Source organism: Motacilla alba, chromosome 1A (assembly GCF_015832195.1).
Source record: "Motacilla alba alba isolate MOTALB_02 chromosome 1A, Motacilla_alba_V1.0_pri, whole genome shotgun sequence".
In the NCBI taxonomy this organism is placed as follows: domain Eukaryota; kingdom Metazoa; phylum Chordata; class Aves; order Passeriformes; family Motacillidae; genus Motacilla; species Motacilla alba.
The window spans coordinates 44,336,665-44,362,799 of record NC_052031.1 but is presented as its reverse complement, the minus strand read 5'-3'; the positions used below and the strand labels follow the sequence as shown (position 1 = coordinate 44,362,799).

The 26,135-nt window shown below is 45.6% G+C and overlaps 1 protein-coding gene across 3 annotated transcripts in view; it reads left to right on the top strand.

Moving 5' to 3' along the window:
* The window catches only part of NTN4 (netrin 4), a 47,570-nt gene that overhangs the window by 11,228 nt on the left and 10,207 nt on the right, over positions 1 to 26,135 (top strand). For all 3 annotated transcript variants that reach the window (XM_038153993.1, XM_038153995.1, XM_038153994.1), the window contains exons 3-5: positions 9,605 to 9,883; positions 19,346 to 19,472; positions 20,769 to 20,957. In XM_038153993.1, coding sequence (XP_038009921.1) covers positions 9,605 to 9,883; positions 19,346 to 19,472; positions 20,769 to 20,957 — 595 coding nt within the window. The remainder of the gene's footprint in view (positions 1 to 9,604; positions 9,884 to 19,345; positions 19,473 to 20,768; positions 20,958 to 26,135) is intronic.

The following is a 26,135-nucleotide window of genomic DNA, read 5'->3' as shown; positions in this document are numbered from 1 at the left end:
CCCCACTGCTTCATTTCACAGTTCATTTTTGGCATGAAGAGAAGACTAGCTCACTTATTCAGCTCCCAGTTCTCTGGCTAGAAAGTAGGACTGCCATGTTTCTCATTGGGATTCCTGGATACAGCTGGTTTCATGGGAAGCGTGTAACCTAAAGCAATGTATTGACATGTCTCAGAAGTTTTGGATCAAAAGCTCATTTGAGATTAATTGCCATGCAACAGTGGGTGTCAGTGTGAGATACCCAGTCTAACAACATTCTAAATCCTATGCAAATGGTGAAGTTCTCAAATTCTCCATGAGTAACATTTTACAGGAAGAAAAGAAGTTAATGTCCAGAACCCAGTTACTCAATGCATATGTTATGAGTCTTTTATCACCAGTTTCTCTGCAGCATCCCTCCTTCCAGTAATCAAAATCTATAGCTATGGATTGAAAGAGGGGTGCTGCTTCTTGTGACATTTTTGACAGTGTGCAGTTACATATAATTCCAACAAGTGTTCTTTTTCCTAGAATAAAGTGTATCTCATGGTAGTTCTAGCAGACAGTCCTATAGACACAAAGTCTTTTCATTATAAACAAGAGCAGTTGAAAAATATTCATGGAATTGTGTTACTCCTAGGCTGAAAGAAAATCCCCTTGATCCTTAGTGCCATTGCAGTTACTGACACACTAACCTGCTGCCTTTCAGGCTTTTGCAGTGGTGTGTTTTGCTCAGAAGCTGTTAAAGAGGTTATTCTGCAGCTCTGGGGAGTGAGCCAGCTTTTCTTACAGCCCTGCCAATGAAGAAGCAAGTCCAGTCCTTTGTCTGGCTCTTTGGAGGAAGCTCCAGGATTTTTTTTGGTCTTCCATATGCACAACAGGTACTGCTGACCGCCCAAGGCTGAGAACATTAATCTTTTATGGGGATGGGGAAAGGAGGGGAATTGCTGGAGGGATGAGTATTTAAACACCATCTTTCTTGCTGATGGGTCAAAGGACTTCATATCATCAGCTGAGATGTGCTGGTTCATTTTCCTGACTGGGCTAGCACAGCCTTGGAAACAGTGATTCTAAAGACGAGAAAAAGGCAATAATTGTTTTCCTTGATAGTCCATAGCCAATGATATCATGCATCTGGAGGGTTTTGTGAGCCAAGAAACTGAGTGTTTCTATCTGTTTGATGAGTGAAAGTAGTGGTTAAGCAAAATGGAGCCATTGTGGAATAAATTATGAATTATTGGAGAAGCACTATTAACCGGAGATGAAGAAATCCAAGGTATTTGAGCTGTAGTGAGATTTTCCTGATAAGAACATTACTTTTGTGATCGACTGCATGAAGAGAGGAATGACCTAGCAGTGTTTCATTTTCATCTAATGAAATTGTGTAGTTGAATGTTGAAGAGAAGCTGAGAAGATGGCTCTCATCTGGCTGATTACTGCCAGAGATTTCAGGGATCCTGAAGAAATCCCAAGGGTCTTCCCTAGCTCTCCTTGTGCCTTTTCCAGCCCCTCACTGGTCAGCTGCTGCATGTGAGTTGGAACTCTTCCTGGACAGCTTCTCACTTTTGAGAATGGCAAAAGAATGCTTTGAGATTGCCAAAAGACAAAAGTTACCTTGGTATAAATTAATTTGGGAGGGATGATTATTTGAAATAGTTGGATTTTTGTCCTTAAGTCTTGGTAAGACTGCATAAATTTTGGATGCTGAGGCAAGGGATTATTTGTCCTGATTTATGTGCTGTAAAAGACTGCAGAAGGACTGGAAGCTTGGGCCAAATGCTTACGTTGAATTATATGAAAGACATCTTACGTTGAATTATATGAAGGAGCCTTGCTAAAGGCTGCTGCAGGAGTACCATTTCTCCAGCATCTCAAGGAGCTCAGGGACTGCTGGTGGTAGTACACAGTAGGTTTCTGTCATGGTTGCTTGGGGATGTGATTGAGTCCCAAATAATATGGCCTGCAAGATTCCAATGCTCACTGTGATCTTAGTGCCTTTGATGGTGTCCTCTCTGCAGTGGCAAGGCAGGTTTTCCAATTTCTGTTGCTGTTTCACCTCACCCGGGTGATGCTGAAGTGCATACCATGGGGGTGGTCAGACCTCTCCACAAGCAAAAGAAGCTCTTCTTCCCTGCAGTCCACTTGGTCTGACAGCCAGAAAAACAAAGAAGTGTTTTAGAGGAGCTGGTGGAGAATACCTGCCCAGCTTAGGCCGATGAACTTCCCATACTAAGTGATCTATTTGTAGCATCTGCCAAAAGCAGATCTGTCTTTTTTTAGCCTAGAATCATTGCAATGAACACAGCACAGAGATGCACATTGGTTTCACTCCTAAAATCTCGTTGCTCGGTGTGGTAATATATGAAATAAGACTGGATTGCCAGTAGGAGGTACCAGCTTTGTGGCCCTGTCCGCCTTCTTCACAGGGGTAGTAGTCCAACAGTCTTAAATTTGTGAAGCAATGAGATTGTTTTCTTATAACTTTCAGGAGCTTAACATTTGAGGTATATCTCCAAAAGGAGGTTGAAGTTAGACAGTGGTTTCAGAGGTTTTTAGAGTGGACTGATGGGCAGGGACAAGGATACACATGCAGTGCAATGGCACAGGACCCATTTCTGTAGCAAAATATTCCTCTGCAGAGACAGCTGCCCCCTCCAGGAAGAGCCAAGGAGAGCCTGGCAGATTTTGACCACACTGATGCAGAAAATCTCAGAAACTAAAATACTGACCAGCAGGGTAAATGCTAGCATAGATTTGCACCCTCAATACTGAAAGTGGGAGACAAAAGAAGCTGCCTGCAGAGAATGTGTCTCTCTCAGAAGGTGTTCGAGGGCAGAATATCTGCTGGCTGTTGCTTGCACTAGGTCTGCTGTTTAAACTGCATCTGACAGCAGGTGTGCCTGAGCTGCTCCTGCTCAGGGAGCCCTGTTAAACCAGGCAGCTCCTGTGTCTGAGGCTTCCCACTGTAAAAAAAAAAAAAGGTCCCCAAAGGTGTCTTGCCAAAGGGCGAGTAGGATTGTCCATGTGCCCCAAAGGTACCAAATTAGATTCATTGCTGCAGCTTGAGTCTTGCTGCATGGCACAGCAAACCTTGAAAGTCAAGCCATCCTCATATGAACAGTAAGACAGTCTCACATCAGTCTTCCCTGCACGTGTTGTGGTGTGAGAAGTTTAATGACTCTTTTCTGGGAAGGCACAGGGGGACAAGCACAGAACAGTCTTGACTCCAAGGTTCCTCTGCAGCACTGAAGGTGACTAAGCAGGGTGTGGGAAAGAGGTGTGAGAACGCTCTCTGTGAAGGGGGAGCACCTCGCTGGCATTGCATTTCTGCAGCTAAATTTACATCCAGCTCCATCAATCAGGCCTTTGTGGTTATGATGAGCTTATTGCTTCTAGTACCTTTCTTGGGTGGAAGTTGAAAGCAGACACTGTGGCAGGTTGACAGTTGGCACACATATTGCATCATAATTAATATTTTTGGTTACACATTTCTACAAATGAAATTGCTCCCTGCAAGTTTTCCATAATGTTTACCATGAGAATTGACTACCTATAACTTCTACATCCAGTGGGCAGGAAAGTGCCACAATAAAATTTCCCTACTGAGCTTCTTTGAAGAAGACCAGCCAAGGCTGAAAGCAGTTGCCGCCTTTGGGTAGTGCCTTCTCGAGAGTTCCTGGGCTGTTGGATGGCTGGGCTGGCTGGAAGGAGGCGCAGGGGGCAGGGGTGGAGGCAGGCAGTGGCTGGAGGGGAGGCAGAGGTGTACCCATGCAGTGGATAGAGCACGGGCTATCTCAGCTTGTGCTGTCGTTTGAAGTGAAAGCCGAGGCCTGTGAGCACAAGCAGATGCAAGGCAATGCTGGGCACACAGCTGGGAATCCCAGGGCCAGGATGTCAGAGACAAGGGCTCAGTTTCACCTCAGCCCCAGCACCAGGCAAGTAGTGCCTAACCTCAGCTGCTTGTTGTGCTTGAGGGAAATTTTTAAAGAGGCAAAGGGCTGAGGTCCTGGATGTGCTGGCAGAGCTCCACCACTGCATTTACTGCCTACATTTTCAGAGCCTTGTCCAGGCACTAAATAAATCACATCACTTCCAGTGACGTGGAGATTCCACAGGGCCCCAGAATACAAGCCAATTAAGCACATTTATTTAGTGCCTACATACCAAGAGTCTCTGCAGACTCCTAATGCACACCTCAACTTTTCTGTCAAACACTTACTTAGACATCATACGCCCTTTTGTAAAGTGGTGCACATCCCTCATTGCTTTTGCTTTCTATCTGGATAAGACAACAAATTTTGCATTCTTTTTATTAATACTATTTTTTCATTTGTTCCTGTAAAATGCATTGAAAGGGCTAAATCTACCAGCAAAAATCAAATAAACCAGTACTGAATTTATCTAATGCCCCTGAGCTAATTACATGAATCACTAACATGGATATGCCATTGTTGTAGAGTACTTATCGATACATTTTCATGCATCCAGGTCAGACAGTGCAGGGTAGAGCTCATCAGTCTCTTTTGGAAAGAAACCACACATCACTTCATGCAATGTTATCACCCTGGTCTTCATTTACAACCAAGTAAAAATGTGGTTATGTTTTTAATTTCTGTTTATTGCTTTTATTTCTGCCGTATTCCTGTTTGTTGGCTTGCTCCCATGTGTATATGTTTCTTGAGTCTTCTATCCATTTGTCTTCTATCCATTTTTTATCCATTCCTGGCTGAGGCCAGGCTCTTTGGAGGTTGGAGTGTGGCACCTTTGGCCAGGTGCAGGGATCCAGGGAACGGGCACTAGCACAGCAGCTGCAAGACTCTTTGCAAAGCCTCTGTAACTGTGCCTGTTTCCAAAGGTCTGTGAGGAAGAAACTTTTGTGGATCACCCATGTCTCTTCAATGTCACCTGCATTTGTATCCCACAGGGTCCCATTCCATTGCTCTGGGCACTTGCATCTTGACAAAGGTCCAGGCTCTTGCAGCTACATTCAGTGGAGGTGGGCCCGTGACTCATTGAGAAACCTTTGCTCCTGGCAAGTCTTTCATTGGTTTTGTTGACTTCCTCAGGCAACTTTGACTTCACAGTTTATTTTGTTGCTGTCAGAATCATTCATTAGCATTTTCCTTCCCCCTGTGGAGATATATATAAAGATGTTCTTTTATTGCCTCTCACACATAAACATATTAGGGTACTTCTTGCAGAGGGACTTTATGTATTTATAAAATCAAGGTCACTGTGGTGCAAGTGGTTACTTGAGTGCACCACGTCCATGGCTGCTGCTTTATTTATATACAGGGCTACATTACTGCATCTGCAGAAGGGTGAGGAGCTCAGGCTTCTTCTGCCACTAGAACTGTGAAATTGTGAAATAATCAGCAGAGCAAGAGGTGCTCATGACAGCCCATAAGGAAATCAAAACCCTGTGGAAATTTATTAGAGGCTGTCTATGTAATGATGTGGCCAAGCTGCCGACAGCTGCAATGGTCTGGCTGAAGAGCAGAGTATTTTTACTCCATGGCATGTGCAAGGTACTGTGGTACAGCTTATCCACTCCTGCTCCCTTGGAGTGGAGTGGGCTTCCCTCGGGAGTGGAGTGAGCTTCCTCCTGCCACCAACATGTATCGCACCGAGGGAGTCAGATGAATCCAACCCTCTTGAGGCCCAGCAGTGACATTCCTTACTCAGAGACTACAGACTGCAGCTCCTATTTGGCTGTGTAGACAGATCAACACCATGCAAAAAAAAAAAAAAATCTCTGTGCATCTTTTAAATCACTCCTCAATTGATGTTGCTTCATGCAAAGGTTGCTTTTATAGCACATGGGATCCAGCTGCATCGCTCCACATGTCACAGAAGGAACATTACCCCAAAGACTAGATATTTTGTTTCTTCTCAGTTCCATTTGCCTCCTGGTTTGTGACATGAGTTATTGCGAGATAGTTAATTTTAAGTGGAAGCTGAGATAAAGTTTCAGTTCCTGGGACTGCATTTAAGAATCCCAAATATCATAAGATTTTTTGTGAGCTAGCAACACCGGGAATGAAAACATCTTTCTGATATGCTCTGGATGTAAAGCACAGAAATGCAGGGGTGCTTCAATATATTACTTCTGACTTGTTTTACAAAATATAATACTTCAATTAGTGCATACATTTCAGAGCTGCTGGTGTAAAGATCAGGGGCTCCCACACTTTGCTATCATACGTGGGGCTATCGTACTGCATACGTCACATCGTCTGCCTAATGTTGCGATGCCAGGTTTTGATGTTTTGTTAGAAGGCCTTGTACACAGAGATGGAGACTTGAGTGGGAAAGACAGAAGCCTGGTCACCCTGGGGTGCTTGCTGTTGAGACTTGCTGCCTGCAGAGTGGCTGGGGACCACTGCCCAGCAGAGTCCTGGCTGGACAGTGGCACCAGGGAGACAATGGGCTTGTAAAACCACATCATCAGATGCACACACATGTTGACAAAGTGTGCTTTTCCGTTTTTTCTAACCCTTCCTCTACACTGCTAAAATTGAACAATATTTTGGTTGAGGAGACCTCTGATTGCTGTAGCTGGGAGTTGCTAGAAGAACCAGAGGTGTGAAAACCTGGTCAGGTCTGCTGTGCAAACCACAGCTCATTAGTAGAGAGGATGCTGAAACCCTGTGCCCATCCTGCTGGCGGGACAATTGCATTGAAAAGCCCAAGAATAAGTAAAAGCAGGAAATCTGGCACTGCCTAAGTGTGTATGTGTGGCTGGGCTGCTGGAAAGCACAGGGGTGCAAACCCATGATAGCTGTGTAAGACCAGTGTGGCCCCAGTGATGTGCAGACTCCTGAGACCAGCTGGGATAAATTAGTGATGTAAATGACTGAACAGGAAAATCTTGCTGGGAAACACATCCTTATCCTTATTATGCAGTGTCTGAGGGCTTGTAGAGTCCCAGCTGAATCTGCTGTGTCAGAGCAGAAAATTGCTATTTGTATGATGCCCTACATATTATAATGACCAGTTAGTATTTCATTACAGCAGTGCTGCCGGGGTCTGGGATGGAGGCATGGGGATGTTTACTGTCCTGGCAGCACTGAGACCAGGCTCACTCTGTTACACAGCTGCAGGGCACAGTGTATCTCCCCAGGCTGCTGGGCACAGCCAGAGAGCAGTACAGGACAGCCAGGGGGGGAGCAGCTGAGAGCCTGCAGCCCCTGGGAATTACAGACAGAGTTCATGTTTAGCATCACTGTTTTCACGCAGCCATAAAAAGAAATGTTTGTAGCATTTTAGGGTCTGAGCAGGAATACTGGCTCCATTGAAATCAGCAGCACAACTCCCCCTGAATTCCACACAGACAAGATTTAACTCTGTCAGTGCATAGGCACTCAGGGTTATTGATTTCCTTGCTGTGATTGTCTTTACTAGAACTACAAACATCAGTCACATGCATTAAACAGGGACAGATAAACAAGGAAAACTGAAAACATGAGAGGAAAGTCTACAGCTCCATCTAGCATAAATCGTTCCCGTTTATATAGTTTCTCCACTGCTCTCATCTGAATTAGGGCAAACAAAGAATTCTCTGAGATGCAATTTATGCAATATCAAGAAACCCAAGATGCTAGTTTTTACTGAAAGTTCTTGACCCAGCATTTTCTGTCATGTCCACTAAAAGGAAATCAATGTCTTCAGTTTGGATTTTTCCCAAGGAATTTTTTTTTTCCGTATCTGAAAGCATCTTGTGTTCACAAAACCACTAGCAAGTAAATGTGATCAGAATGGCATTTATCTAAATTTGGGTAAATAACAAGCCTTGGGTTGAGGTGCAAGACTTGCTGTAGTTGGGGTTCACTTGGGTTTCTATTGATATCTGGTTTATATTTTTATTTTAGGAAAGAAGAAAAAACTCTGTATATCTCTGAAAGAGAGGGGGGAGAAGACCTCTTTTGAAGTGTGTTACTGTTTATTAATACCCCTCATCAGACTCAACACTTGTGCACAAGGAGCATGCTCGCCAGCCTTGTCCTCTGACCATCTCTCCCAGTTACCTTCTCCCTTACCTGTGTCTTTCTGGCAGAAGATGCTCAAACACCTTTGGGAGGGAGTGTTTGCAGGAGGGCAGTGCAGAACTGCAGCCAGCATGTGTTTGCCAGCATGCAATGCCCAGCTCCAGCACGGCCGAGCCCCGCTGTCACCAGCATGCTGGTGGCAACTGTGCTTGGCAGGCTGGCGGGGCGCACAAAAGCGTGCTGCCGCCATCCAGCTCCAAAACAAGGCTAAATCTCCTTCCAGGCTGACACAAAGCTTCCTCTGGCTGGATTGGGGCAGCCCTGGAGAAATGCCAGGTCCCAGCCAGGAGAAGTGCCAGCAGTGCTGGGGCTGATGGAGGCAGCAGCTGGTAGGCAAAGCCTGTGGGCTGGCCAGCTGGCAGCACTGTGGTCATTATTTCCAGGATCTGTGGATCCTGGTCAAATAAAAGGGAAGCCTTCATCAGCTAAAGCGTATCAGCTGCTTTCTATGGAAGGAGTGGATTTAGGGGCAGGAGGCTGTGATCCCTGATAGCGACAGCAGCAAGCTGGTGCCTTGCCTCTCGGTGGGCCGGAAACAATGGTCACCTCCTTGCCGCCTGCAAGAGGCTGGCCAGCATTTTGGGTGGCATGGATTGTTTCAGTGGGGCAGCAGTGTAGTTTGAGGAGGTTTTAACTCACTGCTGGGAGTAGTGCATGGAGCCATTAGCTGCATCACACCCTCAAGCACTCAAGTGATTTGATCAAATGTTGTTTATAATTATCATAGTTCATCAAGCTGTCGGTGACTGTTCAGTGAAAAACTACTTAACTATTGAGAAAGTATTGCTGTCAGTTGAATGTACCAATAGCTAATATATGTCACAGATATGTTTTTTAATGTCAGTGGTAATCATATAAAGTATATGCTGTTTCTGATTCCTCATTGTAGGCAGCTAGACCAAAAACTTTAAAATAAGCCTTTTCAAGAAAATTGGTTATTTTTATCTACTGCTCTCAATATTCAGCTTGAGCCAATATTTACCTATTCAATCAAACTGAAGTTAAAATAAAGAATGAATGATAAGTATTTGTTTAAACTTTGGAAGCCCCCCTCTTTCCTTTCTCTCTTATCTCGGTTTTCTTGATTATCAGCTTGCTGTCACTAATTGCCACACCTAATCACTTTTTTCACTAGGAAGCAGCCTGGGACTGATAGGAACCAAATATTTGGAAATACGAGCTATATTTGTTAAAAAATACACCCCCTCTGGGAGAGGGAATGTTAATGAAGAGTCCCCCACATGTGCATCATCCGGCAAGGTGCTGGTCCCTGTGCTGGGCCATGCCACGTAGCAAGGGCACCCACCTTGATTTGAGTTAATGGCAAAACGTCACTTGACACCCTAAGGTCCTTACTTCTTGTGGAGAGGAATGTAAGGGATCATGGAAGGGTCACCCTGCACTCACTGATTTGGAGGCGGATTTGCTGGTCCCACCACTTGTAGAGGGAGAAGCGCATCGTGAGAGCCCGGTGCACGCTCCCAGAGGATGCTGTCATTGCCATTTCACCCCACGGCCCACCCTGGGGCTGGCTGACGTCCTCCTTTCTGCTTCACCCACTGTGTTTCTCTGCCCAGGTGATCTTCCGAGCGTTGTCACCGCCGTACGCCGCGGAGGACCCGTACAGCGCGGAGGCCCAGGCGCGGCTGAAGATCACCAACCTGCGGGTGCGGCTGCTGGAGCGGCAGGGCTGCCCCTGCCTCCCGGCCAGCCCGGCCCCGCAGCCCCCGCCATCCCTGCACTACGCCATCTACGACTTCATCGTGAAGGGCAGCTGCTTCTGCAACGGCCACGCTGACCACTGCATCCCTGTCGCTGGGTTCAGGCCCACCAAGGCGGCTGGGGTTTTCCATGTGGTATGTACATGTCCCAACAACATCTGCGCTGCAGGAAAGCAGAATTTTAAAAATAGTAAGGGACTGTATAGAGTATGGTGTAGGTCCAAGTATGCAATATTTGACGTGTGACGCCCTGGACTCCAAGCACAGCGAGCAGAAATGGTCTTTACAAAGGGGGTGGTCTCCATGTGGGGCTGAAGTGCTGAACTTCCTTTTTATCTTGGTGTGGCACTCTCACCCTTCAAAGGTGCTCCACAGTAATTTATTTATTTCAGGTAAATCTTTTAAAATAATTAAATTGCTGACACCCATCTTTCCCCAAATGCTAACTTGCAATAACACAATATCTAAAGGATAAAAAAATGCAGGACATTTTGGTAACAAAGAAGGAGGAGAGCTTCTCTGAAGATACGAGCCATCATGTAGCTACCATTGTTCCTGGAGGATCCAAGGATATTGGGCTGGATCTTGAACCAAGGGGATAGAGATGGGTTTTGACTCTCACTCACAGGCTTTCTATTGCACTTTGCAATACCTTTCTCTGGATAAAAACACTGTGCTCTGGTTTCAAGGGGACTCCCATCACAAGAGCTCTGAGCTCAAATTCCTAAGGACCCACCAAGACCTAAACTCCAGGGAAGCAAGAGCCACTAACCCATAAGGCAGGTGACGGGCACAGCAGCGGCCATGCCTGTGGCATGGCATGCCTGCACCCAGCCAGTCCAGGGACACTTCCTGCCACTAGCACCTCTTATCCTTCCTGCTCATCCAGGCTGGCTCTGAAAGCTCTGGCTTTGCTGCTTTGCTGGAGAGGAGCAGTAGGGAAAGACAGAACAGCTAAACATCCTGTGCTGAATAATGTTAGACAGAGAAAGATCTTAAAAAAAAAAAAAAAGGCAGTCTAGGTAAGGAGTCCAACTCTTTTGGGAGCTCTCATTTCATTCAAATTACAGTCTCAGACATGAAGCAGACAGGATGTTTCCCTTCTGCTAGAGCCTAGCCTTGCAACATCTTGAAAATATACCAGTTTGAAAGCATGCAGCTCTGTGATTGATAAGACTGTTTCAAGTAGCACTGCTCTGCTTTCTGCAGATGTCCCCTGAGTGAAAGTCTTTGAAAGGAGCTGTTTGCTCAGGATTATTTTGGTGGGATACAATTGCATGGGAGCGTGCCCTGGAGCACCATTGAGAATCGTAACAGAGCCTGCAGCCAAATAGGCCCCCAGTACAGCTACAGGCTATGGCAACCATGGTGTGCAGGTAACAGGCAGGGCTGGGGGAAGGAAGCAAGTGCCAAAATCACACTGAAAACAGAGCAAGAAATAGCAACAAACCCCTGTGCTGGCCCCAAGGGGGAAATTCAACTCTGGTTATAAATGTTTACGTGGCAGGAGTCCCAAAGGTGACGTTTCTGCAGTGAGGCTGACTCATTTTGCTGTGTCATAGTGTGTTTTACTTACCCCTCATCCTGCATGTCCCGTGAGGGGTGTGCCAGCAGGGGTGACATAGCCCCATGGTTTGCAGGGAGGGTCAAGGTGTGCTAAGAGCTTTCCCCTCCCAATACCACCTTTTCCACCATAGAGCTGGGGCAGTTTTGGGTGAGCCTAGTCCATGCCAGGCTCCTGTGGCATGAGGCTACTGCTGTTCAGGGACTGCAGTGGCACCCACCTCATGCAACCCAGCCTGGCTCTTGCCAGTGCATTGCATCAAGATTGGAAGAGAGAATTATTTCCAAGGTGATAGGAAGAATTCATCACACACATGAATGAACAGGAAAGGGATGAAAGATTGCAATGTCCATGGCTGTTTAGGTGGTAGAAGTCAAAAAACTTCTGAAAAGAGAGTAGGATTTCAGAGAGGGAGCATTTTTATACATTTCATCTAAAAAACTCACAGAAAACATAAATCTAAAGTCAGTCAAGAGGTAGATGGACATTTCCGTATAGTCTTTATGAACTTCTACCTACTAAGGGTTTTATCAGAACCATCAGTGTAAAACTGAGGACAACAAAAGCAAGGAAGCACAGTATCATTTCACAATATGATTATAAAATCCGGCTCTGTTTTTATGCTTGTTTAGACAAGATCCCTCCTGATGAATATGTTCTAAGATAGAGAGTTAACATCAAGATTTAAGCGTGTTTAAGATTGTTAGATAAAAAAACCAAATAACTTTTCAAAAAAAATCTATGTGCAAGTTTTCTTAACTCCCCACTTGTTCTCAGCCTACAGGCAAAATCCTAACTGCAGCCTTAGTTTCAGTCCCTGCTTGGCCAGCAGAAGACACAGATGATATATTTATTTTTCTCTTGGGCTGCTCTGGGCAGTAAGCTGGGGTATCCCACAGCACTGAGAACAGCTGTCAGGTCTCAGTCAGATCTCACAAAGTGACCAGAAGCATTTCAGCCACCTCACCCAGAGACAATCTGACAAAAGAGTGTGGGTGTGTGAGAATGCTGGGGGCTGCTGCTCTGGCAGGTTTGATGCAGAATCCCGACCCAAGGGGCCAGGATGGTCAGCTTGGCACATGGGCTCAGCTTGCTGCCAGAGGATTCTTCCCACTGGATGTATTTTTTTCTTGAGATCTTGGCAATGTTGAGTTGAGAAGGTGATGGTTTTTAAGGCAAATATTGTGAGTGGCTGAAGTGAGGCTACAAGTCCACCTGGCCATGAGATAATACTTACCTGAGACACCCTCAGGGTGTGGGCTTGGGATGCAAACAGGGTGGCTTCATGAACAAAGAGAGGCTCCTTGTGCCCTGGCAGAAGCAGCTCTAGCTTCATTTTTTGGGGTGGGGAAACCTCCATCTGCAATCTGTCTGAGTCAAACCAAAGCAAAGTTCAACTTGACAGACACCGATAAGAGATTTGTTTCTGTGCCCTCATCACCATCTAGCTGCAAAACTCTCCATGATGCTCCTCTCCTCCTGGCAATTCCCCCACTTACCCTTTCTCCTAAAAGCAAATGGAATTTATACAGAAAAACTCTGGTTTTGTTTGAGTGTCAGAAATGCCATGTCAGCCTTTAGGTGAATTCTGAATAGACAGGTGGGACTTCTGCTCTAGCAGAAGGTATATTTCCATCAGCTCCCCAGAGAAGACCTGACTGCCTGGGATGGCAAAGGCTGCTCCTCATGGGTAGTATGATCCTGTCTGTCCCTTGTTGGACATTTGTGTACAACAGGCAACTAACTGTACAACAGGCAACTAACTGATACAGATACACTTTTTCTCTTTCCCACCTCTCCCAAACTTATTCAAAGAGTCACTACTCAAATCTCATCAGCAAAAGCCCAATGCATACCCAGGAAAAGATAAGCATGTACAAACAGACCTCCTACCATACCATGCTAAGCAGTTGATCACTTTTTGAGCTGCATTACATGGTAAACTAAAAATATGAGCAAACAAATAAATTCACATAGATAGGAGATCCCTCCTGATCTTCAGTGGCCATGACAAAACTGGTTTTTTCCCTGATCTGTGGCACAGGAGCTTCTCACCCTTTGCCAGTACCTCTGCACATGGAGCCATTGCACTGCACGTTTGCATGCACTGCATGCCTCTTACCAGCTAAAGCATCCCCGTGGCCTGCTTGCAGCAAATGGCAAGTGGCATGCAAGAGGAGAGGCGAGTGTTGTGTAAGCCTGGAGATAAGTAGGACCTTGCAATTTAGGACTCCAAAGTGGGGAAAGCAAACCCAGAGATACCTCACCTGGGTTCTGCAGTTCTGTCTCAAGGTGAGTGCTGGAGTTCATCCATCTCAGAGACTCCTTGGCCCTCCCTGAATGTGGATTCCTGCAGCTTAGCCAGCTGATCTCTCTAAGCTTCTTCCATGGTTATGAAGGTTGGGATCCTGGGTGGACTAAGATACTCTGCTAAAGCACTTCTGTGTAGTTGGGCAGGGTGAATATTCCCCCCCATTTCCCATGTGGCCAACCCAGTGGCTGTTATAAATTGTTATCATGCTACTGACATCAAAAGATGTTCAAGGTCTTCCAGAGCAATGCTGACAGAAGCCTATTGTACAAGGAATTAAAAAAAGCCCTACTGCACAGCCCCCACACCCTGGACAACAGGCTTTGTATTCTTTCACAAGAACAAGATAGGATATGAGAATTTTCTCATGCATAAATTTGGTTGTCTGGTGCTTTGGGAAAAGAATACCTCTCCATGTGCTGACAGCCACCACTAGGCATTGGTTCTAAAACTGGCACAGCAGCTGAAGAACAACACAGTTTAAAAGCTATGGTTAGAGACTCAGTGTGAATGCTGCCATTTCCCCTTCGGCTAGCATCGTGCCCATTTTCCATGAAAGTTAAAAAAAAAAAAGAGGGAAAGAGAAAAAAAAATACAGTTTTAGCAGTTCCAAAAAGGAAATTCTATTAAAAGCAATTGCCCCTCCCAGCTATTTAGACTGTTTACGCTATCAGGTCTTTGGGACATTGATTTTCTTTTAGTGTGCATTTGTGTTGGACTCCATATAGTGGGTGAATTCTTACAATATAAATCCATTTATAACAGGTGACTGAAAGCATTTTTCCCTCAGTGCAGCAGTCTTTGTCACTGCCTAACATTTTGGAACATGATAAATATGGGGAAAAGGATTTTATAGGATCCAACCAAAGAGAAAGCCCTATGTATTTGCAATCTGAAAGGAAGCGCTGGAAGGTTATAATTTGGCAACAAAAGGCTCTGGAAGGAAGCATGCCCTAGCAACTGTCTTTGTATAGAGAAATCAGTCGCTCGTTTATCTTACAGAAGGCAACTTTTGTAACACTGTTTGCATTGTGCCCTCTAATGACTGACGTTGCGACGGGGCTGTCAAGCTAAGAAGGGGAACAGTGTGAAAGTGAACTGGGATATAAAGACCCCATGACAAAATGAAAAATGCTATAGGAAGGCCTTGCTGCTTAAATGAGTCAGGAGCCGTGTGAATGCTTAAAGGAGTGAGACATACTGGCAATTGTGTTTGTGTACTTAGTGATGCTCCATAATGACCCTAGTGGGTATGCCTTACAGCTAGCTATAAGTTGAGGTGAATGAAAAGGGAAGAAAATATGTGCTTTTTCCCCCTGTCAATGCACAGGGATCAGATTCTGCCTTCAGAAAGGTGCTGAGATGCTGAAGAAATGCTGAAGGCCAGGTATGTCATTTTCCCAGTCTACCTTGTGTCCCAGCAGAGCTGCTGGGCTGGTTTCTCATCCCCGTCTCCCAGCTGCTCCGTGGCATGACAGGGTATTTGCATGGCAGACCTGTCTTGCAAGTGGCCCTCCTACAGCTCTTACAGACATTAATTTTGTCCAGTGCAGACAGTCTGTTGGTTTTTTTTCACCTGCTGCCACTTCTCCTTGTATTACCCCTTCTTGGCCTTTCTCGTATTTCTAGCTCTCATACTATTTCTTTATAACTAAAATAAATACATGTCTGCCTATGGGCTGCAAGAAAGGGCTTGCTAGTATCCACCTCTTTTGTTGTTTCCCATGCATAAAAATATTTGCTGTCATGCTGGAATTATTTAAAAGAAAGAAGATATTTTCTTCAGTGGGATAAAGCTAGGTTGGAGAGACACTTCAATACAGAGCTGTTTTGGGTGGTAGTAATTGTAATGCTATTTTAAGAGAACAAATACATCAGCCTGAGGCAAGGTTTTTGAATCACTTAGGTCTGACTTTTCATTAAACTTCTGTGGAAAAGGAATATGGAAAAGAAGGTACTAACTAAATGGTTGCACTAGGACTCTGTTTCCCTCTGCTCCCTTGGTTTGACTGCCCCTTTAGCTCTTTAGCTTCTTCATTAGTGGGCCTGCACCCCACACTCCACCTGGCTGAGAGGGGTTGGGGCCACCACGAAGCCTGAGGGGACCTTGGAGAGGCAAAGTTTTCTCAGCCCACTTAAGCAGCAGCGCTGTAAAGGCACGGCAGCGTCAGAACTGGGAAACCTGCTGCCTTTTCCAAAGCCTGCTCCCAGAGCTTGGTGTCTGGGTAACTGCTTCCAATAGAGAAGAGGGGTCAGCCAGGCCGCTGCATCCCATGCCTCTGCAGGCGTTTGCCCAAACATGAATCCCACGGAGATGACGAGTGCCCAGCCCTGCAGCGAGCAGGGGCACACAGGTTTGCAAAGTGTGCACTGCAGGCTGGGCTACTGAGCAGCCATGCCAGCCCCTGCCCAGGTGGGCAGAGGGCATGTGGGATCCATAGGGGGATCTGCACTTCGGAGGGAGCAGCTGATGGAGGCAGCTTGTGATAAACCCTGAGGAAAGGAAACTGCAAGGCAGCACCTTTATGATAAGAATGGTGCTTTAAGATAAGAATGGGCCAGTGCTCCTCCTGGCCCAGCTGGACAGCACCCACCGAGTCAGGTGGGAGCCCAAGCCCACAGGCCTCTGGTCCTGCGATTGCCTTTGCAGATGGCAGAATGTGCTACTCTGTTATTTTTTAAGCTTTTCAGGCAGATCATTTGTTTCCTTGTGCCCAGGTGCATGGCACCTTTACAAACAATCAATACCAGGAGTGTCATGCCATGCTCTGCCTCTATCTAGATAAACACCAGCTGCTTGATTTGCATCATCTCCAGCTTGGCTCTTTTGCAGCTGTCCTTGCCACAGTGTGAGAGACCACAAGCCTTCCATTGCTGCAACAGCTTTTTAATTATGTACAACCTCTTTCCTTAGAGTTCACATACAGATTAATATTAATATTAATATTGATATGTTGAGGCACAGCTATTCAGTGGTTTACTTATTAGCTCTGCATGCCAAATTAATGGTGGGACAGCAAATTCTTGGCATACCCATCCTATTCTGTTTTATTTGCACCCACCTTCCTTTATTCCAGCAATGCAGCAATGTTCTATTATACAGTACTTGGGCTTTCAGAAAATCCAAGCTCTTGCTCTTTAGAACCATGAATGCTCCTTGGTGGGGCATTTTGCCTTGCTCTCTGCTGGTGTCTTGGGATGCTTAATCCATTGAGGGTTTCTGAGGTGCTGCTGAATTTCGGATGAGTTTTTTGATTATTAGTGCTGAGCAGCCTGTGGATGATTGATTGGGTCCCCACTGATTCTTTGTGTCGCTTTGGCAAGGAGCAAACTGAATGTGGAGGGTGAGACTACAGGCTGTGGGGACAGAAAGGGGAAGCACACATCCCCACAGTAATCCCAAGTGTGCCCATGTCTGAGACAATTTCTGGTTGCAATTCTTCTCCTATGTCCTTCTCACTTTGGCATCATGATTGCAAAAGCACCAAAAGACCCCCTGATTTTGACCATGGCACCCTCTGACCCCTTCTGATCATGTATGTCCAGGGTCTGATGGGTCCCTCTACCCTTACAGCTGGGACAGTCCTGTGAGGAAGGATTTCTGCAGGATATCTCTGGCCACAGATGTGGTTCAGGCTAGTACAACATGTACTAGCCCTAACCACTCAATGGCCAAAGGGCTTGCAAGAAACTCCTACCAAAAGTGGCATCAAAGAGTTGGGACACCATCAAAACCACCAGAAGATGACCAGTATAGGTTCAGTCATCTTCTGTTTCCATGCAGGTGTGTATGCTTTGAAATGTATGTGAAGAGATTCTGTAACATTGGTTTGTGTGTGCACCTTGCCTAAAAAATATGAGAGGCAGAAATTTATCAACGAGTGGTAATTTAGGAAAGGGAGGTATCTGAGAGCTTGAAGAACAATTTCTTGGTGGTAGCAAAAATGAAAATATGAACACACAAGACACAGTTTGAGAACTAAATATACCCTCCACAAATTTGTTGTTTCTTTTCTATGTTTACTTCTCATTCTTTTCAGACATTAGCTTATATCAATACAGTAAACCAGGCAGACCAAGTAGTATCTGCAGTCAGACCAACTAATACCTATGATGAGGCCAAATAGCACAGAAAATAATGTTAGCTTAGTATTTTCACTTTAGCTTAGATGCTTGGGCATTCTGACTCCATCTGTACCTAACCATTGCTTACAAAGCCCAGTTGCTGTTCTGTATTTATTGATGATCTGAAATTTTAATAGGACAGGAATGAATCCAAGAAGTTTTTGAAACATCTTACTATTTTTCTTTCTGCTTAAAACTCTTGGAAGGACTTTCCAGGTCAGTTTTGAAATTTTATCTGTACTGGTTACATTTCAGTCCAGTGACATAGTAGCTGAAATCTATTCATTACAAATGAATAAATCAGAAAGTCACCATAAGCCAGGAGTGTGTGTGGTGTGTGTGTGCACCTATATAGTAAGCAGGAGCTGTTTACAACATGTTCAAGGTCCTCTTCTGTTTTCTTGAGTGTTCAGGCTTAACTTGTAAAACCACAAGTTAAACTCTGTGGAAGGCAGCATTTTCCAGCAGCAGTTAAAGCCATGCCCCAGCTCCAGGCTGGATCACCAAGCACCCCAGCCACCCTGTGCTCTTCTTGATGCCAAAAGTAGCCAGCAGCTGGTGCAGCTCCGTTGGTTTTATGGCCAGCTTGTGGCATGAGCACAGGGCCACGCTGGCAGCGCAGACCGAGGCCCCTGGCTCGATCACGGGCAGCAGGAGAAGCCAAACCCTGCATTTAAAAGCAAAATGTGGAGCAAAGGAAAGCTGCAAACACAGGCACGTATCAAAATAGCTACAGTAGGTAGCTACCTGCCATGCTCCACGGGAAAAGGCAGGGCCTTCATTCTTGCCAGCAGAGCCATGCTGCTGCAGAGCTTGATCTTGTTGCATCCAGGCACTGCTGGCTGCTCGTGCCCTCTGGCTACATCCTGTTTTCTTTGCATTTGCCAACGGGGTGAGTAATGCCAGCGACTGACAGGGCAGCTGGCACCAAGTGTGCTGTGCTGGCTTTTCATCTCTAATTACCCCCTTACACTGGGCTGTCTAGCTGTTAAATTATCTGTCATGAACATGTCCGAGTATAGTCAGTCACAGGCCTTGTGCTATGCTTGATTCTTGCTTTGTGGGGCAAAAATTCTGCCTAGGATGAGTAGATATTTATGTTTCAAGGGGTTGATTTTCTTTTTTCTCATACTTATTTGTGCTGGAGATAGTTGGGCACTCAGAGATGGGTTCTGAGATTATAGGTGCTATTCCTGCAGTACTGCAAAGGGATATTCATGTTTATGAGCAAGAAAAAGAGAAAGGTTTTACAGCGTTTCCCAAGAATGCTTTGAATCCTGGCATTTTTTAATCTCTCCTGGAAATTCATGCTGCATCTGGAAATGGCTAAAGACCCTTTTAGATCTCAAAAAAAAAAAAAAAAAAGGTACAAAAAAGGTACCATGACATGACATGCAGATCTACACACACTAACCTAACTGAAAGTGTAACTACAGAATATTTGCCCTTGGCTGAACTGGGCACCATGCTATATCCCTCCTTCTAGTCGATGCAGTAGCATGTAGCTGGCATGCTGTTCCCTGTGTTGTGGGCATTGCTTGAGCCCAGAGACTCTGGCCTTTGCTGTGGGTGATCCTTGCTCTCTTTCCCCCGCTAGGTCCATGGGAAATGCATGTGCAAGCACAACACTGCAGGCTCCCACTGCCAGCACTGCGCCCCGCTCTACAACGACCAGCCTTGGCAGGCTGCCGACGGCAAAACCGGAGCCCCCAAGGAGTGCCAGTGTAAGTAGCCAGTCAGGAACGGTGTCTCCAGATCCTCTGCCAGAGTGAAATGCTTCCTCCATGCGTGCCTTTCTCCTGTGTGTCCGAGAGGCAGCACACCCTGAGGTGGTGGGGAGATGCTTTCCAAGCAGCTCAGCCAGTGAAGAGGCACTGCCACACCCCTGCCCAGCGCCCACCGCGTGTTTGTGTGGCAAGGACAGTGTCTGCACAGCCCCTCACTTGGCATCCTCACGAGACCCTGATGTCTGTTGGTTTGGCCTTTCTCTGGGATCCAAGGGCATCTCCTAGGGATAAGGTCTGCTGCTGTGGGCAGTCTGCAGCCTGCCAGGGTACCTTGGAGGTGACAAGGGGCCAGATTTGTCCTCTCCATGGACTCCACTGACAAACACCTTTGCAGGAGGTATGACTCTCTGCTGCTGGGTGTGGGCTCTGCTCACCCCTGGGCACTGAGGGCAGGAGGAGCCATGGGCTCTGGAGGTTTGAAGATCAGTTCTGCAGTGCCAGGGGCTATGCTTAGGGTGAGTGCTGGAAGCAGGGGAATGCAGAGGTCATGGAGCCATCTGCTTCAGTAAGAGCAGCAGTCTAGGCAGAAGGGTGCCGAGGACTACCCACACCACCCCAGGAGGGCTTGCAGGCCTGCTGAGTGCTGTCCTGCCCTGGCTACGACGCAATCCATACATTAGCAACCATCAGCCTGCCTATGTGGGCTGTGGTCATGCTCACTGAGGTATGGATGATCCCTGAGGGAATGACAGTGAATTCCTACTTACACCAGCAGCATTTGATGAGCAGGCACTGGGATAGGTCTCACTTAACCCTTGACTTCAGTCGTATGGACATGCAGACTTCCTCCACTGCCAGCACAGGGTAAGGAGGATGCTTGTACTCTCTCACACACCTCTCCTCCACCTGCCTTTTTCCTCCATCAGCTTCAGGGAACATCCTGACAGCACACTCATGGCAGATGTTGTATAGGGCAGTGCTGATTTCCAAAGCTGGGAGGGAAGGATCCTTCCTCAGCAGCACCAGTGAATGTGGGTCTCTCTGTTCTGGCCTGACCACCTGTGGCTGTCCTTGTACTGGAAAACCTGTATTGGAAATAAAAGAGTTAAAGAAAATACTTTTTCTTAAATGTCATCTCCAGAGGTTGGGAAATGTAGATGAAAAAGTAGTGCTACTTCATACATTCATTGTCCTCATTCTGAAATGTGGTTTGAGTTTTTGTGTCTCTTTTCTATAAACCAGTATCTTTCACTGCCTCAATGAGTCTTTCTGTTCCCTTTGGCTTTGCCTCAGCGTGCAAGTGCAATGGGCACGCCGACACTTGTCATTTTGACATGGATGCGTGGCTGGCGTCAGGCAATCGCAGTGGCGGCGTCTGTGACAACTGTCAGCACAACACGGAAGGGCAGCACTGCCAGCGCTGCAAGCTGGGCTTCTACCGTGACCTCAGGAAGCCTTTCTCTGCCCCAGACGCCTGCAAACGTAAGTCAGCCACCACATACTAGTGAAGGGCTTCTCAAGTGGGAAAGTGTCAAGCGAAAGGTGACATCTTCTTGCCCCTCCTTGGAGCAATCTTCTTGCTTCAGTGAAGGACAGGGAGCTCTTTGAATCCTCTTTGTGATACTACTTGCAAAAAGCAGTGGTGATATTTGCAGGGTGAAAGTCTGCAGATGCTGTTAACAAATCTGTCCCGAGGATCCCTGTAGCCTGAGGGCAGGGGTAGAGAGATGATTAATTCATTTCTCCTATTGCTATTTTTGGAGAGGAAAAGCTGCATCTTGTTTTCATGTTCTCCTTGTTTGGCAATTGTTGCAACCTCAGAATGGGGCTCCTCAGCCAGCAGGGGTGCAGCCGATAAATAGCATCGCCCACCAGTTCGTGTTGCCAGCAGCAGCAGGTGGGTATGGAAGGACAGACAGGAACACAAGTTGACTGATATTCCAGAAGGTGGGACACTGAGGAGGCAAGACTAAAAACGATGATTCAGGCACATGTGAAATTAAATCTTTCCCAAGCGAAGAAGCAATCCAAAAGCCACACTCCCCACGGACAACTGTGAGGATGGTGACTCACCATGGGGGATTCCAGATCCCCAAATTATGCTGAGAACATTATACTGGTCAGCTAAATCCAGGGTGCAGGCATGCCCTCCTCTCTGAGCCTACAGCCACCCACCGGCTTCACCACATTTCTCCTCGCTGACTCACTTACTATGGGGGGGACCTTCACAAGTGACAGAAAGAAATCCAACTGACACCCTGCCTATGTCTTTTGAGGAGACACAGAGCACATCTCTCTCCTCCCAGGGAGAAGTACCTGTGTGTACAGGAAGAGGGAACGCTCCTGCGGTGGGGAGCTGCACCCCAGGCTGGGAGGATGTGTGAGGTTTCAGTTGTTCATTGAGGTCTGGTGGGGAACAGCTACTCTTGTTTTGCTCCCTTGCTGCATATAATCCTCATGAGATTCCCAGCAGCCCCACCAGTCTGTTGCAGAGGTCCTCATCCTCTCCACCTTTCACTCATTGCAAGGAGGGGCAGCAACAGCTGAACTGCCTATTTTACAGCCCTAGCTCTCTTTATGGAAACAGAATTGACCACAGTTCATTGCTTGTGTAAATAATTACTTCACTGCTGTAGTATGTACACAATGATTTTTTTAAACAGTGAATTTAATGACTTTAAAAAATTTCATTACCTACGTGTATACATCAAAGTTCTAAGTCTCCTCTATAACATCAGATACTTTCCCTCCTTAATTATAGCCAGAACTTAGGCAATGAACTTTTGTTTTGGAGTCTCATTAGGAAAAAAAACAGGCTTAAGTCTTGCATTTTCACCCAGAGCAGAGACTATATGGTTTTTTCTAACTCATGGATTCATCCTTGCTGATTAAAAAAAAGAACAAATAGTATTAATTGACTGCTGGTAGATAATGCAGGACAGAAGACTGAAATAAATGCTGTGTGGGACCTTCAAGCTCTGAAACATCACTGTTCTATGCTTCTGGTACCTTTGCTAGGGTTGTAATTCCTGATATTCTTTACATGCCAGCTCCCATCAAGGAAGATTATGCACTTTTCTGAGGTCATTGAAGCTTTGACCATGAGCTGAGTGTGGTTTTCTGGGCACTAAAGACACCACCCTTTACTCTGGAAGCAGTAAAAGTGGCTCCATCTCCTCAATGCTCAAAGGGAAGGCTGCCAACCCTGTGCACGTGCCTGTGTGCAAGTTAGACCATTGTTAATGAAGTCAGGCAGTACCTCGCTTCATTAACTATGTGTTAGCCAAATTCCAGGGTTCTTGATTAACAAGTTTCTCCCCACCTTTATGAGCCAGAAGAAGCTGTGGATATTAGACGATTAAGGGGTATTTTTGTTGACATATGCCAGTGCTTGGTTCTCTTGGCTTTCTGCATTCATCTCTGAATCTCTGGCCCATGGCATTCCACTTTCCACATTAAAAAAAAAAAAAAAGTGTGCCTCCATTACTTTTTAATGCAACAATCTAGCTTTATGGACCACTAGATATTCATGAATTCTGGTATTTAAAAGCCAAAGATAACATATACTTAACAAGAACTGAAAGATACTCTTGAGTATAGTGAGAAAAAGTTTACATTTATTTACCTCCTGCATTAAGTACATCTACTTCATCATTCTTTTTTTTTTCTGCATTTGTGAATTGTAGAGCATGATACTCCCTCAAGTATCTGAGGAAGACAACTTTTCCTAGCACAAACTGATTCCACAAATATAGGGATTATCTGAATGCTTTCTTTTCAGAGACCCTGTTACTACAAACTCCCGGATGATTTCTCTCTGGGCTTTTCAAACCCTCACAAATGCAATCCTCCCTAAGACCCCTTCACCTCTTCACTTCTGCTCTCCTGCTGCCAGGAATGCTCCCTGCACCCAGGGACTCAGCATCTCACAGGGGAGATGGCAGCTGCAGGGCCGTAGAAAATGACTAATGACTGTTAAATTAAATTATATAAGATCAATTACAGCCTATGCCTGGACCATTTCCAAGCCCCATGCCGTGGTCTGCAATAACAAGGGATGTGCGTGGAGCCCTATTATTCTTCCGTGGGAAGGCCATGGCACTGCCTGCTCGTTTCTGGCTCGAGACACCATTATTGTTCAACCATTGAAAATTTAAAAATACCTAAGTCAAAGTAAATAAAGGAGTTGTTAAGCCATAATCTTTAAGGATACTTTAAAGATTCTTGTAGGCAAAGAGTGTATATAATATTTGCTCAGGAGTAGGAGTGTACCTGATAAAATGAAACATTCTGATGTTTAAAACACCAATCTGATGACTCTTTCCCCCGTCATACCTATGAGTTCTTTTCTTTCCATCCTCATAAGTTTTTAAGCCTCAGCTACAGTACAATTGCAAGCAGTAAAATTGAGTTTTATAATTGCCAAGTTTATTTTGCTTTTCAGCTGTAGGGTTTTGAGGGTAAATATTTGTCATTTCCAAAGGTTAGCTGGTAGCCGAGGAAACCACAACCATATCACCAAACCAGGGCAGGGAAATCCAGTTCTGCTGGCATCCCACTCACTGATTTTCCATTCCAGTCAGCACATGCAATGCCAGGACAAGCAGCTGTTAATTCATCTGTGCATGGAAGTCACATGCAGAATACTGCTATGTAATTCTGGCTGGTAAATTGGCATTTTTAGCAATGCTGCTTACAAATCAAAAAGAAAGGAAAAGGATCAAGCTTGTGGAAGGTTTCTCTTGATCCAAGGCTAGGGCCCAGCCATTCCTTCTCTCACAGGAGCTCCCTTGGCTGTGCAGAATCCCAGCCTCTCTGGTGAGGTGGCCACGGCACGTGAGACAGGCACTGTGCAGAAGCCTCACACTGAGAGTCTTACACTCTGCACCTGTGTATCCACAATGAAACACCATCCAACGCTGTCTGTGGCTACTTCCTCTGTTGCTCAGCTGCTCCTCTCACTTTCCTGGATGTGGGACTCCTACTACCTGTGCTACAGTGAGGTGTAGATTGTATGGAAAGAGGAAAATGGAAAACCAACACAGCACAGCTGCCCATGAGGGACCAATAGCTCCAGCTTTCAAACATTGTAGAATCAGTCCTGCAGTCTTTTCCTTCCTGCCCTTGCCATAGTATGGAAGCACTCCATCCTTTTACTATGCATTTCTTTCAAGTGTGGTGAAACACACTCACATCTGAGCTCTAGAGCCTCATTTCTGTGCTTGGTGCATGGCGGTGGGCTTCACTTTATGTCTGCATTGCTCAGCAAGTTCCCACTGCAGCCCATCACAAACTGTGTTGGAAATTTACTGTGTTGGAAATTTGCCACCCAAACCATACAGATTAATGCCCTTTAGTGTCATCTTGGGCCTTCACCCAAAATCCAAGAGCAAAAACCTTCAATTTGCCAGCCGCCACTGGAATGTGGATTGGCACCTTGGTGGCTCATCGAGGAGCAGCCAGGAAGGATGGGATCCATGCAAGTGGATATGCAGGCCTGTTAGAAATTACCAGCCTTTACAACACATCTCTTTGTGGCTTTTATTAAAAAGTATAGCCAACTACATTCTCATTTTTAGTTGTCTTTTTAATTACTTATGAGTTTGCTGCTCTTTTTCAAAACTGCTCTGGTAAATTTAATATTCTTGCTTCACCATAGTGTTGCCACTGATTTTAAATTTTACATTTGGGAAAAAAAAAAAAGAAGTGTGTAAAAGAATTGTCTAAAACATAAAAGCTCCAACCCCAATGGGGTTGCATGTAAAAGTCAGCTGAAACCTGACCAAGACAGAACCAAATCTCTGGCTGAGCAGTGGGTTTATCTCGTTAACTGGAGGAGAATAGAAGAGCCTTAAGTGCCTGATATTTCCCCTGAAGGGCCTGAGGAATGCCAGAAATACCCTCCTCATCTAGTAGGAAAATAGAGCATTTGGCTGTATGTATCAGGTGTAAAACACTTCACAGACTTCAGGAGAAAGGTATGCAAGTTGCAGTGCACACTGTTGAAAACTATGCTATTAAAGGTACCAGAGTTCACTGCCTGCAGCTACTTACGCAGTTTGTGGAGAGCCTTTCTAATCTTTTAATTTTATATAATTATATTTGTTTGCAAGTGGAAAGGGTGGGGGAAATTTGGGGATTACTTTGGCAAAGATGTTGGAATCATAGTCGCCTCTAAGTTAACTGCCAATATTAATCTATCTTTTAATATTTTGAAACTATACTCCAGGTATGTCAGATTCCTGAAACCACAAAAATGTTGTCAGAGCAAAATTAAATGTATGTGTGCAGCAATAAGTATTTTAAGAGAAAGAAATACGTTGCCTATAATGACTTTCTTGCTCCATTGCCTTCAGAGTTGCAAAATAGAAAGACTGGTATTAGAATTTAGTGAAAATATTCCCTACAGGTATAATTTGCTTAGGAAACTCAATTTTATGTAAATGACACTTTGGGCAAAGGCATTTCGGCAGGAAATTTTTTGCCATAATGTGCAAGGCTGACTGTACCATGTCCTGGTCAGAGAACCAAACCCTGAGGTGAGAAGAGCACAAGTCACCCAGCTACTGGTCCTGCAGGCCACAGCATCACCTGCTGACCTGGCCACATGGTCAGAGGTTTGGCTCATGCTTTTGCTAGCTGTATTTCTGTTCTTTGAAA